This window comes from Chlorocebus sabaeus, chromosome 24 (genome assembly GCF_047675955.1).
Source record: "Chlorocebus sabaeus isolate Y175 chromosome 24, mChlSab1.0.hap1, whole genome shotgun sequence".
NCBI classification, from domain to species: domain Eukaryota; kingdom Metazoa; phylum Chordata; class Mammalia; order Primates; family Cercopithecidae; genus Chlorocebus; species Chlorocebus sabaeus.
The window spans coordinates 32723728-32744409 of record NC_132927.1 but is presented as its reverse complement, the minus strand read 5'-3'; the positions used below and the strand labels follow the sequence as shown (position 1 = coordinate 32744409).

The 20682-nt window shown below is 37.2% G+C and overlaps 1 protein-coding gene across 1 annotated transcript in view; it reads right to left on the bottom strand.

Moving 5' to 3' along the window:
- Positions 1-20682, bottom strand: part of PELI2 (pellino E3 ubiquitin protein ligase family member 2) — a 195981-nt gene that overhangs the window by 16238 nt on the left and 159061 nt on the right. Inside the window, exon 3 of the mRNA XM_007986769.3 lies at positions 5898-5999. Within this exon, the coding sequence (XP_007984960.3) occupies positions 5898-5999 (102 nt within the window). The remainder of the gene's footprint in view (positions 1-5897; positions 6000-20682) is intronic.

Genomic DNA, 20682 nt, shown 5'->3' with positions numbered 1-20682 from the left:
ATATCTTTAACTTCCTTCTTCCTCAGCCCACTCCAACTGAGCTTCCTTCCCCACAACTCTACTGAAACCATTCACGCTGATTCCAACAATCAATATATTGCTAAATCCAGGGCTTACGCTGAGCCAGCATATCCTGGTCCATCTCTACCTGGTACTAAGATAATGAAACTTTCAGGCTAGTTGGTAAATAGTTCCCCCTTCCCTTTTCTTTCTGTTCTCTCCCTAGACAGTATCACCAAATCCCACCTATCAGCTGAAAGTCTTGATCTTTCCCCTGAGCTTCAGACCAGCATACCCAATCTCCACTTGTATGTGTGATAAATATCTCGAATGTAATATGTGCCAAACAGAACTTGGATCCCCCTTCACCCTGGGGCTTCCCTATATCAATGACTGACTGACATCCAATTTGCTCAAGCCAAAAGTCAAAATCCAAGAATAACCCAGTTCTTCACTTTCCTCCATGCCCACATCAGCCCTGTTTAAACACTGTCAGCTGAACCTCCAAACACATCCTCAGTCCTTCCACTTTTCCCATTTTGGTTTTGGTTACCGTTATCTCTTACTTGGGTTCTATCACCTTAGCCTCCAAACTGGTTTCCCTGTTTTCATACTTGCCACCTAGATTCTTTTCCATACAGTAGTTTGAGAAATTGTACAAAAACGTAAATCAGATTATACCTCTCTCCCGCTTAAAATCCTCCAACAGCTTCCCAAAACTCCTAGAATAAATCCCAGACTCTACCTGGCTTGAAGGTCCTACCTCTCTCAGCCTCTACCTGCCCTTCCAAGTCCAATGAAGTTCACTGCCATCCTTCTCCACTGTGATCTTGACTTGCAGCCTTTGCACTCACTGTTTCCTCTGCCTGAAGGGCTTGCTTATTTCTGGTCTGCTGCCTCCTCCAGATGTAGGCTGCTTGAGAGGAGAGCCTTAGTTCTCTCTCCCCAGCCACCAAAGGAGTTTCTGACACAGCAGATGGTCAAGAGATGAAAATAATAATTGGAAGATAATGACAGGGAGGCCGAATCCTATGAGACATACACATACCTGCACAAGCCTGCTCATGTGCAATGGTTGTAGAAATACCCACTAGAAAATGTAGACATTCTTTAACATTTTCCTCTCAATAGATACTAATTAAATGTTATCATCTAAAACTACAGTAAATCAACTAAATTGAAAACCAAAAAACCAAACCAAAACAAAAAAACCAAAACCCAAAAATGTTAGGCCTTGTAGTACCAGGTTCGAAGCCTGTGAAAGTGTGAAATCGGAGAGAAAGGACCCCTGAGCACTGGCTGCAGGACCCAGTCAGTCTCCTAGCCCCTCTGGTCAGAAGGCACTTGGCACTGCACTTTAGGCACAGTCAAGACAATGCACCACTTCCTCTAATTCCTTCCATAAACTATTTTCTCCTTTATGTTTCACTTTCCTGTTAGACTTTCTTTCTTTCTTTACCCCTACTCCAGACAATAATGACCAAGATCTTACTCTTTCTCATACCTTAAATTCAGATCTAGCTTTGATTTTTCCCCTCAGGCCATAATATTTCTGAGTTCTGAGTCTACTAACTTGACTCCACAGTGGGAAATGCAGCATAAAGCCCTTTCTTGGTTCATTCTGATATTCTGCCTTCAGATACGCAACCCTAGAAATCATTTTAATGGGAATGACTAAAATGAACAAACTCTCCACACTGAGGTCCATACTTGAGAACTGTGAGTGCTGTAGTGCTTTTTGCTCGGTGATTTTTGTTTTGGAAATATAAACTTGTTAAAAGGAGGAAAACGTGGAAACAAATCTATCTTTTCAAGGTCTTGTGAGAGTTGCTTAGTTCTCTGCTTAAAATGATCTGCCACAGATCCTTCTAATAGGTTCAGTTAGTCTGTGTGTGTAATGTGTTATGTTTCCTTAAGAAACATGTGAATTCTTGCTTGGCTTACCATACTTTATTTAAAGAGGCTGAGCTGGTACTATTCAGAGAATGAAGAGCCCAGTGACCTAAATCTTAGCTCTGCCCCTAAAGCCTCCTCTGACCTTAGTTTACATTACTTTTCCTTTCAAAGACCCAGATTTCTCAGCTATGAAATTAAGAGGTTGGTACAAATCGGTATTCTTAGAATGTGGTTCATGAGCCCCAGAGGGTCCTTGAGACCCTGCCATGGGGTCTAGGTACATGAGGCCAAAACTACCTTCATAATAATACAAAGACATTAACTGCCTTTTCCACTGTGCTGGTCTCTACACTGATGGTGCTAGAACACTGGTGGGTAAAGCTGCTGGTGCTTTGGCATGATTCAAAGCAGTGGCACCAAACTGTATTAACAGTCATTGTATTTTTCATTGCTGTGAATCTCCAGTTTAAAAATTAGGAGTTTTATTAAATCTTGAGTCTTTTAATATTCTGTATGACAAAATAGGAAGTATGCATAATGTACTCAGAAGTTAGTAATAGGAAGCTGAAAAAGTCCAACTAAATCTTTAATTCATTCTGCAGAGAGGAGAGGGAAGAAAGTGAGCATGTGAGTCAAATGTGACTGTTCAATAGTGCGGAATACACTATGTGACACATATGTTGCTAAAGAATATCTATGAAACTCTGAAAAATTCCGAAGAAACAAGATTCTTCTTAAAGGAATTCAATGTCTCACACTTTGAGAGTACCTGACTTACCTATAATAGGTACCATCACAGTAAGTTTTTAAATTTAAGTGGTAAAAAAGTATCATGGACAATAGTGAAATAGGCTTGATCCACTTTTTTTAGGATTAAGAACTCTCTGTAAAAAAAAATCTTTAAAATCTTTACTGCTACTATAAGTAGGGAAAAAATTTATAAATTGAAAATAAATAATTGTAATGAATATAAAAAAGATATAATAATGAAGTTTCATAAAAATATCAACAGGGAAGAATATGCATATACTTATGTAGGAAGATATTTTCCTTAACAGAATAAGAAGAAAAGACATTTATAAGATGATATAACAGAATGGCATGGAGATTTTGCCCAAACATGATAAATCTTATTTTTGAGTTCAAACTGGCACTTTAATAACTATGTTTATAACTATGACTATATATTTTATCTAAGATTATTTAGTTTTAAAATATCTAATACATACACAGAGTTCCAAACTCGAAAAGTGTAAAATATCTCCCTGTATACCACCTGCTCAGTCCCCTTCCCCACAAAGGCAACTGCAACATTAATGTCTTGTTAATCATTTTGGAGATTTTTTAATGCATATAAGCATTATTTAAACCATTTTACAATATTAAATTAATAATGTAATATTTAATATTATTTAACATTTAATTTAGTAACATTTTAAATTAATTGAATATATATTACCAACATGACTCAATATATTCAATAATATTAATATTTAACTCATTTAATATGTTTGGAGCTCTTTCTGTGGCTATACATACAGCTTTTCTTTGTTCGGTTTTATACCCTTGGAGGGCTCCACTGTATAGCTGTGCCCAAATTTACTGAACTGGTCCACTACTGAAGAACATTTAGGTTGTTTCCAATCTCTTCTTATTAAGCAATGCTTTGAACAATAACTCTGTCCAAATGGCATTTTGCATGTAGGTAAGGATATCTCTGGGGTAAGTCTCTAGAAAGAAGAGCTTTACAAAGAGAAGAGCTGAGTCAAACTATGTAAACATTTTGTATTTTTCATAGGTATTTTCAAATTGCTACCCCCATAAATGGTATACCAATTTATAGAATGTAGGATAGCGTCTGTTTTCCCCACATCTTTGACAAAACCTTTTGGATTTCTGCCAATCTGACAAGTGAAAAGTGGTATCTCTATGTGGTTTTAATTCCCATTTTTCTTTTTGTAAATGAGGTTGAGCACATTTTCTTATTTTTAAGAGCTACTTAGTTTCCTTTTTTGGTGAACTATCTGTCAAACCCTTTGCTCATTTGTCTATCTGATTGTAGGTCTTTTAAAAAGAGATTTCCAGGAGTACCTTATATATTTGTGACATTAACCTTTTGTGATATAAATTGTAAATATTTCCCCCCTTTGTAATTTGTCTTTGGCTCTTCTTATCAGTCTGAGGTGTTGAAGCTCAGGACTACCACAAATACATTTAAAAACCACATAAAATTTTCTTTCTTTCTCAATCAAAAGTACTGACTTACGTGATCCAGATTAGGCCTGCACTTCACAATGTTATAGAAAATGGAAAAAGAGCTGGGGCTTTTCTTTCTAGGCCCATCTGTCTTCCATACCTATGTTTATGTGTGTGCATATAAAAATAAAGCATGAGGTGGATGGACATATGCCTTTTTTCACTTATTTTATTGTATTTCCCACTTAATAATCATGTAATGGCTGCACGGTATTTTGCATTTAAATGCACCATACTGTAATCATTCTTAACTACTCCTGGAAGTGTAGGTTTATTTCTACTTTTTTACTAGTATATATAACACTACAATGAACAACCTTTTGGTCAAATCTTTGTTCATATTCCTTAATTATTTATGTATAAAAATGACTGAAGTTAGAATTACTGGGTCAATTGGTCTGAGTGTTGAAATTCATGGTAGTATTGCAATGTTGCCCTATAGAAATGTTGCACCAATTCACAGTCCCACCAGGGGGACCAATTCTATACAATGCTTTACAGTGCTGTATTATTTAGTATTTTCTAATTAATAGGTAATAAAGAGTATTTTATTAATTCATTTGGTATTTTAAAATTATTTTAATATATTTATTGGCCATTTATATTTCTTCTGAGAATTGTATGTTTTGTTCTTTGTCCATTTTTGAAAGCATGGGAAAAGTGATTACTGTATAGTAGGTGTCAATCCTTTGTCTACTTGATTTGTTGCCCTAATTGTCTCTAGTTTGACTTCTAATTTTTGTGACATTTAAAAATAAGTGAAAATGTATAGGGTAAAATCTGTTTCTTCATTACTATTGATCCTTCCCTATTCCAAGAATATGAATTCTCCTAAGTTTTTCTCTAGAACTTTTTGTTCCTTCAGTTTTACATTTAAATGTTTATTCTCTAGAATTTACTTTAGCAGAGTATAATGTTAGTATTTATCATACTTTTTTGATGTTTGTTTTGACATCATTTATGTAATAATTTAACTCTCCATATGGAAATGCAAAGCCTCACCAATTCCAACTTAAGCTTGCTTTTTTCTGTTATTAGTCCAAATTTTAACTGTTTGCTATTTTAAAGTACTAAATCTGGAATACATTCATTTATTCTCTACTTTTTAAATTCATTAACTGACGAATATTTTTTTTCCTTCCTTCTGCTTTCTTCTGATGTACTTCTGGACTGTATATTATATACCACAAAAACTATGCCCAAACCCATCCTATACTTTCTTAATTGTTGTCCTTTGTCAAAAAAGAACTTTTGAGAAAAATGTTTAGTCCTTTGATTTTCTTTCTTTCTCTCTCTTTGCCTCCTCTTAGTAATGGAAGCACTTAAGACATTTTCTTCCGAGTAAGATGTTGGCCTCATCTTGTCAGTTTTGCTACATGATATTCTCACAGATATTTCTGAAAAGGTCTATAAATGTAGTTTGGATATCCCTTTCGTTCAAGTGTTATTTAGAAAGTATTCTGAAAACGTTGGTTTTAAAAGTGTTTAGCTTTTAAAATTTTTATTCTTGCTATTAATGTCTATTTTTATTGCACTGAGGTCTGAGAATGTAGCCTTTATAATTTCCTTTTACAATAAAGAATTAAGTTTTTTTCTTAATCTTTCAACAACCAAACAGGAATAATTTTTATATTATCTTCAACTTTTTTCCCCTGGACACTGGGCTGGAAGATCTGACTACATATAAAAAATACAGAATTAAAGGAAAATGTGCTAAAATTTCTATTAAAAAAGAAAAATATTACCTGAAACATATCCGTATCTTTATCATGTGTGTACTCCACCACCACAGTCTGATTCCTTGACAAAGTGTAGGATATACTGTGTTGACCTTTGCAGCTGATAGCCTAATAATAAAATTTTTAAAAATCCATTAGAATCACATTTCAACAACTTATCAATTCTGCTTGTAGTTATGAGCCATCACTCTACCAGCAAAGCCCAGCACAAGCCAGCATTTTCCACACAATCAGGGTTTTTCCCTATGCTCTATTCCCTCAATCACAGACAAGCTGAGAGTCACAATTCTGGTTTTAGGAAATATTCTGTCTTAAAGTGAACAATATTTTACTTAAATTAAATCAAAGTTTATTTACTAGTTTGCAAGACTTGATTCAATCAGATTCTTAGAAAAACACATACTTTCTCCATGTTACCTAAATTCAGTAAGAATTTTTAGACTAATATAGTCATTTATTTCAAATTTTAAGATTTCACACAACAGATAAGTCACATTATTTTTCCTAGGTGATAGAGATTATCAATATAACTGGAAAATCTGTCAATGTTCTAATTTAGATTTCAATATAATAATACATAATGTTCTAATTGAGATTTCAATATAATAATACATAATTATTGCATTATTTCAATACAATAACATATGGTTATCCTAGTCAATGATAATCATATTTGTATTGTGTTCTACATCTCACTTAAATCTTGTATAAGCAACTAGTTATCTCAGATATTTACTTTAATAATAAATAAGGTAACTAGCAATTTTTTTTTTTCAAATTTTAGGCTAAAAAAGGCTAATATTCTTTTTCAAATAGCCTAGGAATAATACAACATCATTCTTATTTTGTCCATAGTGATATGTTTGAACAAAAAGTTGTGGTCACATACTTTTAATGTTTCTAAATTAACAAATAAATCGTTACAAAGTGGACTCCAAATTATTTCAATTATATTCTATTCATTCTACTTTAATCTAACTTATCTTTATTTTTAATCTTTTACATTAAGTATTACAAAATTTTAATAAGCTTTTCTATTACACATTTATTGAATGATGACACTGTATGAAGACCAAGAAAGCATCTAGAAGAAACTGGACACGCACAGCATGTTAATGAAAATGTACTGAACATTTATATTTGACTAATGTAATTCCTTACAGCAATAAACAGTAAAACATGCCAAATCAACTTTGAAGTTAGCCTGGTTAATCTCATGGTTATTTAATAATCTGCCCTGAGGAATTTCACGATTGAGCTGATGTTTTATTTTATGTGCCTCGTTAAGATAATACTTCTTTAACATGGTCAGGAAACTAAAAAACACTTCTTAAAGTACTCAACACTACTAACAGACATCGTCTTAAATTTTCATAGATCTGAGTCAGATAAATTCACTGACAGTGACTGTTTTTGAAAGCCAAATTTATAAAGAAGTATTTTCAATTTAAGTGGATGTAATCTTTGTGTTAATTAACTTTTGTGGTAATCATTTCACAATGTGTATATATATCATCATGTTGTACACCTTAAATATATACAATTTTTATCTGTCAATTATACCTCAATAAACCTGAAAAACAATTTGTAAAAAGTAGATGTTTATCTTAATAGTCAGTGAAAAACCTACTTTAAGAAAAATAATTGATTAAACTCAAACTTATAAAATTAACAATCAAGCGTGATTATAAAATAATTTATTTTAGGGTTTCCTATAAAGTATCTGTTGCATTTTAAATGGATTCAATTTACAAATATATCAACTCCAACACAACTTTCATGGCATATACATATTGCATAAAATGTCTATAGTGTATAAATGATTTGCACAACAAGGAGTTAATAAGTGCAATAATGGGAAATACTTTTAAAGGTTATACATTTTTGTACAATGGCACCTGCTTAAGTATGGTGTTTCTCAAACTTCCACTCCATTTGCGTGAATTGGAAGGGTTACCTGAACCTGGAGATGTCTGGGGAGCAGCTCTCAAATGGAGTTTCTCAGGCTTACAACAGCTTACCTTAAATTATAAATTTTTTTTATTCCCTAACACATTTGCTAGTTTTAACATTTAACATTGTCTCACGAAGACTCGCTCTGCTCACCTGAGGCCTAGCACAGCCATGGACAGGGTGCTCCAGAGTAGTGGTGCCCAACCTTTTTTGCACCAGGGACTGGTTTTGTGGAAGGTAATTATTCTGTGGACTGGATGGGGGGGATGGTTGGGGGATGATTCAAGCATATTACATTTATTGTATACTTTATTTCTATTATTATTACATTGTAATATGTAATTAAATAATTACACAAATGACCATAATGTAGAATCAGTGGGAGCCCTGAGCTTGTTTTCCAGCAACTAGATGGTCCCATCTGAGGGTGATGGAGATACTAATGGATCATCAGGCCTTAGATTCTCATAAGGAACACACAACCTAGATCCCTCGCACACACAGTTCACAATAGGGTTCGTGCTCCTATGAGAATCTAATGCCACTGCTGATCTGACAGGAGGCGGAGTTCAACCCGTAATGTAAGCAATGGGGAGCAGCCATAAATACAGATGAAGCTTCCCTTGCTTCCCTGACGCTCACCTCCTGCTGTGCGGCCCAGTTCCAAAGAGGCCACAGACCACTACCTTGTTCCCTTGCTCACCTGCCGCTCACCTCCTGCTATGCGGCCCAGTTCCAAAGAGGCCACAGACCACTACCTTGTTCCCTTGCTCACCCGCCACTCACCTCCTGCTGTGCGGCCCAGTTCCAAAGAGGCCACAGACCACTACCTTGTTCCCTTGCTCACCCGCCACTCACCTCCTGCTGTGCGGGCCAGTTCCAAAGAGGCCACAGACCACTACCTTGGGGTTTGGAGATTTCTGCCCTAGAGACACTTCCTCACCACTTTAGAAAACACCAGAAACAGCCATTTTATAGGCTGCAAGTTGTTATTGGACACAAATACTTGTAAGGTGTTTCATTATAAAAATATTCTTGTGACCAAAACTGTAAGACTATGTAGCACATGAAAAAAGGGTATTTCTAGCGAAAGCATCACCTTACCTGGAAAATGCCCACAGCAAAGGGGAGTCTTACCCAAGCTCCCAAAACAGAAAGAAAACACTGATGTAGGATGCCCTGAATGTTGAGCCAATTTAAAGAAAATTTATGATTTCAGACCTCTGCCATTTTTGTCTGTTGTTTAAGGCAAATGGCCAGGGTTAGGAAAGGGGAATATTCTTAGGTTAGGAAAATGCCTTTTCTGTGTCTTTTAGATTAAAAAAGTACTAGCCACGGGCTGTGATTTGGAGGCCTTGGAATTTGGGGAAGGTAGGAAAGTAGGAAAAGAGACCGCAGGCAGAAACAAATCCCATGAAGGTAGGGAGTGGCTCTGGGGCAGCAGGTGAGGCACACCCTGTAGCACGGGTGGCTGAGGAACTTCAGAACCAGTGTGATCGTCACCTCGAAGTCACTTCCAATTCTGGTAAGGATTTCCCTCTGGTAATGCTAAGCCAGGAGAAGGGTCCTGCCCCTACAAGGGCCCAGAGTACTGGTGCCCTGGGGTCCAACAGGCTGCCACCTATGGAAAGCAGAAACGTGGGCTGAGCTGGCCTGAAAAGATGAGACTGAAGCCAGCACTGGGATTTGGTGGCAGTAAAAACCAGCAAGCCTAAGGCCACCATCAGAATCATCGCCAATAAATGGGGAAGTGTGGACTTCCTTCAGTTACATGAATTAGGGCTCACATGACCTTGTTTTCATGTATTAAAGTCTAAAATAGAGTCAGATTTAGGTGGTTGGGGGAAGTTAAAGAAGAGTTTAAGCCTGAGATCAATTTTCACTTTCCTTCTTGGGTCATGTCTTACAGAAAAGTTTGCCAAGTATATATGGCATTGAACTTTTTGTTACAAGTATCAATTGTTCAAAATAGGCTTTAACATTTAAAATACGAGGTTCAAAAATAGAGCTTCTAGTAAATCACAGATTCAATGACTTGAGTCAATCATTTCCAGTATTTTGGAAATAAAGGTTTCTCCAAGGCCCTAAGTTGTTTTGGAATCTATTTCCAGAATATCAGAAAGGAGAGCAGGTAGGGCCTTTTCTTGGCATTCACTATAACTTAGTTCAAACACAATTACTGTAACATAATGCCGTGATCTTACTACATCAACACAAATTTAGAAAGCTCTTTAACATTGTAAAGAAAACCAGCTCAAGCAGCTTGTTGTGTAGACCAGAGGTCCCCAACCCCTGGGCCACAGAGTGCTATCAGTCTGTGGCCTGTTAGGAACCAGGGCACACAGTAGCAGGTGAGTGGTGGGCGAGCAAGCGAAGTTTCATCTGTATTTACAGCTGCTCCCCCATCGCTATCATTACCACCCGAGCTCCTCCTGTCAGATCAGTGGTGGCATTAGGTTCTCATAGGAGTATGAACCCTGTTGTGAACTGTGCATGTGAGGGATCTAGATTGTGTACTCCTCATGAGAATCTAATGCCTCATGATCTGTTACTGTCTCCCATCACCCCCAGATGGGACTGTCTAGTTGCTGGAAAACAAACTCAGGGTTCCCACTGATTCTACATTATGGTGAGTTATATAATTATTTAATTACGTATTACAATGTAATAATAATAGAAATAAAGTACACAACAAATGTAACGTGCTTGAATCATCCCAAAACCATGTGCCTCCCTGGTCTGTGGAGAAATTGTTTTCCACAAAACTGGTCCCTGGTGCCAAAATGGTTGGGGACTGCTGGTGTAGACAATAATGATTTCCTATATCCACTTCTCTATTGTGCAGCTGTGATGAGAAGGCAGGTTGCCATCTCTGTTCTCATAACACTGCTTTGTGCCTCGAAGGCACGTTCAGTCTTATTTTTTTTCCACCCCTAGCACCAAGAGTGTGGCAGGCATTCAATTAATGTCAAATGAATGAATGAATGAACAAACAAACGAACTGCTACAGATACAAGACGATATTTAGAGTTTCTTTCTTCAGCTCTTCCCCTCACCTTCCCTACTTCTCACTAGCAAAGGTACCAGTAGTGATACTCTGAGCTCAAATGTTTTGAGTCTATAAAAACCACTTTATTACAGTTTAAATGTTATTAGGTTGAAATATAATTGGACAATTACAGATAAACAGATTAAAGAATTTCAGCTTTATCCAGCTGAAGAAATTAAGCCTTACTTTGCAATCTCAGATGCCCAGACCAGATGAGTCAAAGTATTTTCTTCTCAGCTGAGGATATGTATTTTCTTACTGCTATGCTGCTTGTGTCACAGGCTCAGCTCTGCCAGACTTTGCCATTCAGGGATGAGAACAGTTAGAAATGGCTGTCCTGCTTCAACTTACAACTAAAAACTAATGTCAGGGAGTTCTGTGAGTCTCCAGACTCTAAAACAAACATGGTTCATATGTCTGGAGAATTTTCTTCCTCTTATAAACCCATATACACACATAAAAGCACTTATATAATATGTTATGATAACAGAAAGAACAGAAAGCAATCTTGCAGAATAAACAAAGGGTAACATGTCTTAATGGACATGTTACTGAAGAATTTTCATCCAAATTTTAAAGTATGAGGGAAACAATTAAATCTTTTATTTGTTAAGAAGCAGTGGTAGCTCTCAACCACAAAGTGAAAGCCAATAGAGAAACTCACACGCATCCAGAAAATACTAATTTATTATAGTTACGATTTAGCCCATTTAATTCAAGCTCTATAAGGCTGCTAAGTGAGCCTTTATCAACTGTGTGGAGAGAGAAAATGGGATTCATCACTGTGGCAGACACCGTTGGTTGACTGCCTAATGTCCTTCTCTCTGCTGGCTGAGCTGGCTGCCTGTGAAAAAGCCTGACAACATCAACGCTAGCTCTCCCACTCTCCTCTGAGGCTAGCGCGTGGAAATGTGATCCACTGTCAGCCAATGGGACTTAGGAGAGATCTGGTGTGGAGCTCCTGGGGATGAGAGACACTGAGAGAGACTCCTTCCCTTCTCTGTCACTAAAATACGATATGATGTTCGCAGCGGAAGCAGACCACCCTGCAACATGAGAGGAAGGTCAAAAGACTCTCACAGAAGTTGGCTCAGAGCCCTGACATCTTTGAGATGCTGAATCAAACGTGGAACTACCTGTCCCCAGACCTCGGGAATAAAAATCAGGGTTTTAGGCTTCTGTAGGTTAGGCATTTTGTCACTTGCAGTGTACAGCATCATTATATGGTTTGGTTCAAACATTTTCTCCTTCTGGGTTTCCTATTTCAGTCAACAGCACAACAGTCACTCACACTTAAAAGCTTCATGTCACCCCTGAGCCCTCTCTTGCCACTGTTGTTCACATACAGTTAGCATTATGACCATCATAATTAATCCAACAGGGAGTCAAAGACGGGCTGATTTCACTGTGTTAAGGCAAAAATCAAATACAAAACAACGTGTAACATTTCACTTTTTCTCCTCAAAAACAAAGTAGTTGTTGGGCAACCAATAGCTACAAATCTGATTTATTCCTCAAAGGAATTTTATAATCAGCTTTTTTACAGCCCTTAACTTTCTGTTCTGATGATGCTTTTGTGCAATCTTCATGTATCATCTGGCATCTGGGCTGGCTTCAGTAGCTTGCTCATTGACCAAGAGAATGCCGTGGATGTGACACATGGGACTTCTGATACTAGCTCAGGGAAGGCCTGCAGCTTCCGTTTGCTGCTCTGGGGGTTCCCAGCTGTGGGTAAGAAGCCTGACTACGCACATGCCACTAGGCTCCAAGAAGCCAAAGCAACAGGGAGAGGGCCTGGAGAATGAAATGCCACATGGGGAGGGGGAGGCCTGGGAGCACCAAGATGCAGACATGTGCATGGAGAAGCCTCCATGAGAGTGGATCCTCCAGCTCCAGTTGCCCCAGATGTGGACCAGAGACTGACTACTCAGCAATGCCCTTCCCAGATTCCTAACCCACAAAATAATGAATAAAACAGAATGGTTTTTGTGAAGTCACTAAATTCTGTGGTAGTTTTCTACACAACAAAAGATAATTGAAACAATCAGCTTACAAGGCCTACTGGTACCAGAGCACTTATGTGACTCATCACCCAAGACACTATGGTTATCTGTGCATACGTCTTACCTGCACCCAAGAGCATGTGATAGATATGTCTACCATGGCAGGCAGCAGCGTCTCCACACAGAGCAGGGTCTATGTTTCTAATGGAAGTGTTATGTGTTCCTGAATGTATGTTAAGAGGCTGTTTGTGTTTAAAGCAAATATGCATTTTATTGTTATAATCTCCAATTAGAAGACTGAGATGTGAAGAAAATTTTGTATTAATATTTAAAATGATTATAGACTACAAAAAGTATCTGTGAATCATTCAAAGTATTGCCAGAGAAGACAAAGACCACCAAGGGTGTCACATGGAGATTTTTGTAGTCCTTAATACATTCAGAGCAAGAATAGAAGGGACACTAGGAAGGCAGAAGAAGAAAATCACCACATATGTTAGAAACTATGAAGCCACTTTGCAAACTACATGTATGATGTATACCAAAGAAGTATGCCTTATTAGAGTCTGCATCATTTAAGGGAATACAGTGTGCATGTGTGTGTGTATGCATGTGTGCACATACATGAGCATGCTCGCATCTGCATTTCAAATACAATGAAATTCTTTTTCTTCAAAGGACACCTAATTTTTTTATTATGAAGTCTTTCTTAGTACCAAATGACTCAGGAGTTTAATATCCCTCTTGTCTAGACATCCTGGAAGTTGACTATTATAGAACTGCAATCATTGTTCCTGGGCCACACAACAGTCTGGCTAAATCAAATGAATGTTTTTGAAATGAGCACACCCTGCATATTCTTCTTTGTGTGTAGATATAATTAGGGTTGTTTTTGCCTCTCAAAAGTAGAGGGCCAGAGACCTGGTGTGGCTTATATACTGAAGCAACCTTTTCTAGATACCAAGTTGTTCTGAAGAGCTCCGCACCACATATCTGAACGTGGTGCTGTTCTCTAAGGCTGCTCACTGTTCCTGCCTTTCAGGTCCCCGCAAAACACCTAGGAAGAAAGAGTCTCTAGGGCTGGATGTGCTCTGGGCTGAGCACGCATCTCCTCACCCTGCCTGTGCTCACGCGATCTGCTCTCTGTGAAGAAGTCAGAGGTTCTCTAACAGTTTGCCTGACGGGGGCAGGGCTAGGAAACGTCCTGAACATTCTATTGGGACAGCTAGTGACCTCTTTGTCTTTGGGGTTCTACTAAGAAGCATAATGTAAGCTTGTGTTCTCAACAGCCTTCTGAATAATGGCCACAATATGGCACTATTTAATACGACATCATAGACTAAGTATCGGCTCCCCTGCCGATGATGTGTGTTTTAGACAAGTTTATTTTCAGCCACTTTAACTGTTAAATCTAGTTTGTAATTTCATATTTCAGTCCATCATAAAATCTAAATAAGTAACTACACAAAACGACTACTACAGAAAGGACCGAATGAAATTGGAAAAATGACACTGACCTCTCACAGTGGCTGTGGTTATGAAATACAAGCTTTCTATGACAAGGTGTATTGCTGTAGAAACATTTTAATTGGTATGGGAAAACAGAATAATAAAACTGTTTGGGGGTAGGTCTGAGTGGGGCCAATGAGTCAAACCTTGGTTGTTCAGAAATAACTTCTGATGTTTATGGCAGAAAGCTGCACATTTATGAGCAAATGAATGAGTTTACAGTGAGCGTGCAGCAGCCTGGAAATAACTGCTGAATGATTTTACCATCTCGAGCACTGTGCACACTGTGATGTAGAGGCAGAGCAAGGTGAGGACTAGAGGGTATCAAACATATACGGGCATGCACTAATTGTCCCGTGAGGCATGATACTAATTGCATTTAAAATTTCATCACTTCACGCAGTAGCCACTGATAATCCAGCAAATGCACACCGGACAGAAAAAACCATTTATATCAAACTGGCTCTCTCAATGGTTTTATTCTGCTGAGCTCAAACTTTACATGTACTTTAGAAAAATGGAATAACCACAGGTAGATACTACAGAGATTAACTTGGCTAGTGGACTCTGACGCTGGAAAAACACCACACTGGACCAGGTTTGAATCCGAGTTCAGATCCTCACCAACCATAACCTCTCTGATCTTTCAGCTACTACCTTTATAATTCATTAACAAAGGGAGTCAATGTCAGTAGCACTGATTTCACTGGATTCAAAGCAGAGGAAATGATGTATATAAAACATGGCATTTTCTCTCTTCAAATATGAACCTGTATTTACAGCAGTTCCCTGCAGTCTATAACACATACTTTGGAAACCACTATAGCGTTTGGCTTTAAGTATATGCTAGATATTGACTGTATTAATTAGAGATAATCCTGGTATGACAAACATATTTTTCTAGAACTAATGACTTTTATGTCAGGCTGACAAGTATAATTAGGCAATAAATCCTCAACCAGTCTGGTTCAATTTGCTACAGGGAAGATGAGATCTCTGCCATCTTTGTCAATTTATGTTTAAAATATGTATGAGTCCTATTTCTAAAGAGAGGAGGTGGCTAAAGGAATTCACAATTTATGTTGCATGAAACACACTCTTTAAAATATTCTATCTTTTCAAGGAACCACATTTCAAACAAGTGCCTGAACCATGGCTACGATAAGAAAGTCAAAAAGTGCTAACTTGGATTTCATCAGAATCAACATCATTTTCTAGTAAATCAAAATGATAGGACTATTTGTTAGAGGCAATAGCTTTGAACTTGGCCCTGGGCTACTCCTGAGCCCATCCTTGATTGGTTTACTGAGCTATTCGATAAACCCTGGCACAGAATCTATGGCACACAGAGTGCTGGACAGGGCTGGGGCAGACACGCTCAATCTATCAGCAAGCACAGACACCAGAGAGAGTAAGAATGTGTGAGGAGAGCCTGTTTCTAATTTAGGGTGACTCCCAAGTGCAAAGAAGCTAGATCTGGCTGGTGGTACTAGTTTCAGAAGATGATCTGACTTGAACATAGTTGGGAAAACATGAACACCAAGGGTTGCAGCCAGAGAGCTGGGAAGGTGACATTCACATGCTTTGTGGACATCTGTTCCCAGGAATCCTACCACTTCCAATCAGATGAAAAGCTCCTTGAGGGTAAGAACTCCAGTCTTTTTAAATCAGCCTTCAATTCCAGCAGTGTATTATTTGGCTAATAGTACCGATTGGGCTCAATCTCCAATCCAACACGGGCTGCCTGTGGGACTCTGGGCAAGTTAGGCCTCTGGCCTCGTTTTTGTCACCTGTACAAGTGCTGGCCTTGTCCCCAGAAAGGTCATTGCTGTCTAACAGCTGAGATATTTCAGCTCCTGTATCTACCCAGTTTATGACAAATTGCTAAACAAGTGAAAGGTTCATATTCAAGTTTGTATGGATTTTTTCATTGTGTTTTAGAACGTATCAAGTCAACCTAATGTGCAATCTTTTTTTTTTTTTTTGTGACAGGGTCTTACTTTGTTACCTTGGCTGGAGTACAGTGGCATGGTCATGGCTCACTGCAGCCTCAATCTCCCGGGCTCAAGCAATTCTCCTGACTTAGCCTCTCGAGTAGCTGGGACCACAGGCTCACACCACCACACCCAGCTAATTTTTTGTATTTTTTTGTAAAAATGGGTTTTATCCATGTTGGCTAGGCTGGTTTTGAACTCCTAGGCTCAAGCAGTGTATCTGCCTTGGCCTCCTAAAGTGCTGGGACTACGGCTGTGAGCCATTGCACCCAACCCAATCAATTCTTTTTATTGCTTTATGTGTCCCATATCTTTTGGAAAATAGGGGCAAAGTGTAGCTTTCCCACATAGGAATGCTGTGATTCAGTCACATATCTATATAGACATGTTTACATTATCAACCATGCACTGTACACTAGTTACCATAAATGAAAGCCAATCAGGACTTTCAAAGTTCTTCTGCCTTTTGGTCTCAGTTGAGAAAGCGCACACTTCAATGCAGACTCTGACGATATCTCACACTGACTCAGTGTAGCAACTCCCTACAAAGCATGAGAGGATGCAGCAGGGGTGCAGACCTGAAAGCGTCACACACCACAGTGTGAGGCAATGCTCTGAAATCACACCCATCTCAACATACACACAGCAGGCGTCATAACTGCTGGTCACTTCAAGGACTGATCCTGCAGTAAGGATCACCCAAGGTCACCTGGAGAAGAAAGTTAGGGAGGGCCACACTTACCTGATACGAGATGGAGAAAGTGACCCTGAACAACCCCATTATTTAAAACAGCATTGCGTTTGCTTTTGAACATTTTACATTTCCAGATGTGAGCAAAATGCCGCAGAGGAAGAAATGAAGGTGCAACATTCTTTTGAAATGCCAAGTGCTATAGTAAAAATTAAAATAAGATTTCTTATTGTACATATTAAGACTAAGAGAGAAAATCTAACTGCAGTCTCATGTAAGAACAAGAGTTGGTAAATTTTGTGAGGAGGTATCCATTTAGTCAACAGATAATGCTTTAAGGGATGCATATGAATCTATCTGCTGTGACATCCTACATTTACTTCTCTAAATATTTAAGTATTGACATATATATGAGCTACTCGCCATGGGAAGCAAAACTTTGAACAAGTAAACCTAACAAAAATGAATCATAAGCAAAAATAAAGCATCCTGCAAATGACTAAGTTGAAAAAGCAAGATTCCTTGTTCAATAATTCGATTTGCCTATTGCTCTTTAAAAAATGCACTTACTAGGTAAAACAAGGTACATACTGTGTTTCTAAAGAGCACTGGAGAAAAAGTATACAGGCATCCACAATATACTGTGTGTTATAGTGAGTCAGTAGTAAATGCAAGTCCTAGTTTGTTGGCATGAGCAGGCAAACTTCCAGATGCTGTAAATTGAATCTGACATAAATCGATTTTATACTAAGATACCCAATGACTTACCATGTAATTGTTTTAATATGTAACCCAGTTTATCAGCTGTCAAAATGAACCCTTGAGTACTGAGGAATACAAAGATTGAAACTTACGAGGATAAGCTCCAAAGAAAACAAAATACAACATCCTATTGATTATTTATAGCGAAAGAAGCCAAAGTCCCCACTGAAAAGATGTAAACAAAAAGGGGAAGATTCAAATTTTTCCCTCATTTTACTTGAATTTTTTAAGACTTGGCCTAAATTTAAAATTTGTTCATCTGCTGAATAAGCTCATTTTCTTTATGGAATAAAACCAGATCAACAAGGCCACATTCTAGTTATACAGAATCATGAAAATATTTATTCTCAAAAAGCAAAATATATTTTGACAGTTGGTATTTTCAAGATGTTGAGTCTGCTGGAAACATGCAAATTACAATCTTAGTATACACAATTTTGAGTAAAATAATGAATGCCTTCCTTGGAAGTACCTGCCACCATGCAATGCCATTCACAAATGTTTTTCTTCAAAGCCTGGATATATCCAGATGTTACTCCTCAAGCATCATTAAACTGAACTTCTTAAAAGGCTCCTTATTAGCTGTGTATTCTTAGGCCATATCCTGAATCTACTTCTTAATCCGAAAAGTACAACTACCTTGAAGGGTTTTGCTGGAAAAACTCAGATGATGCTTGCAAAGTACCCAAAGGACAGTACACAACACATAATTACTATTAGTCAATTGTTTTGATTACTATAACATTCATAATCTCTATAACACTTAATTTTATGGGGTCCCTCGGGTTCTTGACTGATTTGTAGAGCAAAAGATATTTTAAGTAAGGTAATATGTACCCAAGTTACTAAATGTTACCAGTGAATAGTATCTCCCTTCCAATTCCAATCTTCTATTACTAAGAAAGCCACTACTACTAGTTTCTTATATATCCTTCCAGAGAAAAGTCTATGCCTATACTAGCATAGTATACACATCAGAAACGATAGCATACTGCATACAGTGTTCTGTTCCCTGCTTCTTTAACACAATAACTTATAGAATTATCTATATAATGTAGTTACAGTGCTGTCTCATTCTTTCTGATGTATACATGCAGCATGGCTTATTTAATGCACTTTTTTAGCAGACATTAAATTATTTAAAGTATATTTTCAAGCAGTACTGCAATAAATATGCAGGTATTCGTTTTGCATATAGGGAAATACATCTATAGGACAAATTGCTAGAAACAAAATTGCTCGATCAAACGGTACATGGTATGTCCACTTCTGATATTGATAGTTACTGTCAAACTACTTTTCATAGAAGTTACACCAATTTGCATTCTCACCAGAACTATATGAGAGTATGTTTTCCCCACTCTCACCACTATAGAGAGTAAAGTGTAAAATGGCAGGTATCTTTACCTTCTGATATGTGAAAAGAATAATCTCATAGTGCTTTTAATTAGCATTTCTACTATTATGAATAAGGCTTTTAAGAATGTTTAAGAGTTATCTCTTTTTTTGTTTACTATGAACAGTTTATATCCTTTACTCATTATTTTTTGGGTTGCTTGTCTCTTATTGACACAGGCACTCTTTATATATTAAAAAAGATTTCTATTGTCTGTGATACGAGTTGCAAATCTTCCCACTCATTTGTGTTTTGACTTTACTTAAAGTGTTGTGTGTTTATTTTTTTGTCATGCAGATTTTTAAAAAAGTTTCTAGAGTCAAACTCATCAGTATTTTCTTTATGATTTCCGGATTTTACTTTATAATTAGAAAAGCTTTCCTCACTCCTAGATTAAGTGAAGAATTCTCCATCTTTCTTTAGTATTTCTAGGATTTCGGCTTTATGTTTAGAAATATTAGCTAAACATTTCAACAGTCACAGTGCTCATAAAAGCTATAGTTTGTTTTCAGCATATGCATGTATCAACAGTTCATTACCTTTTTTTTTTTTTTTTTTTTTACTTTTTTATTGCAGAGTATTCAGTTTTAATGATATACCACAATTTGTTCATTCACTCGTCTGTTGATGAACATTGGGTTAGATCCAATCCTGCCAGCTTTTGGGATTGTCAGTCTTTTCATGTTAGCCATCCATATGAGTGTGTAGTGATACCTCATTGTGGTTTTAATTTGTATTTCCCTAATGATTAATGAGGCTGATAATATTTTCATATGTAAATATGACATCTATATATCTTCTTTGGGGAAGTCTCTGTTCAATTCTTTTGCCTATTTTCACAAATTGGATTTTCTTATTGTTGTTTTGAGAGTTTATACATTCTGAATACATATTCTTTATCAGATAAATGATTTGCAAATATTTTCTACCAGTCTGTGTACCTTGTCTTTGCATTCTCTGAAGAGTTTATTCCAAAGGGTATAAGTTCTTAACTTTGATGTCTACTTATCGATTTGTTCTTTTATAAATCACATTTTTGGTTTTATATCTAAGAAATTTTTGCCTAACTCAAAGTTGTGAAGATTTTTCTTCTATGTTTTCTTTTAGAAGTTTTATATTTAGTTTTATGATCCATGATGAACTAAGTTTTGTACACAGTGAAGATTATAAATCAAATTCATATTTCTGCATGTATAAATGAAACAGCACCGTCTGTTTAAAAGACTATCCTTTTTCAACAGAATTGCCTTCGCATCTTTGTCAAAAACCATGTCCATATATATGGGTCTATTTCTGGGCTCCACTGTGATGAATTATTTATCTATCTTTACACCAATACCACACTATCTTAATTACTGTAGCTTTAAAATAAAGTCTTGAAGTCACTGTGAATACTCCAACTCTGTTCTTATGTTTCAAAGTAGTTTTGGCAAT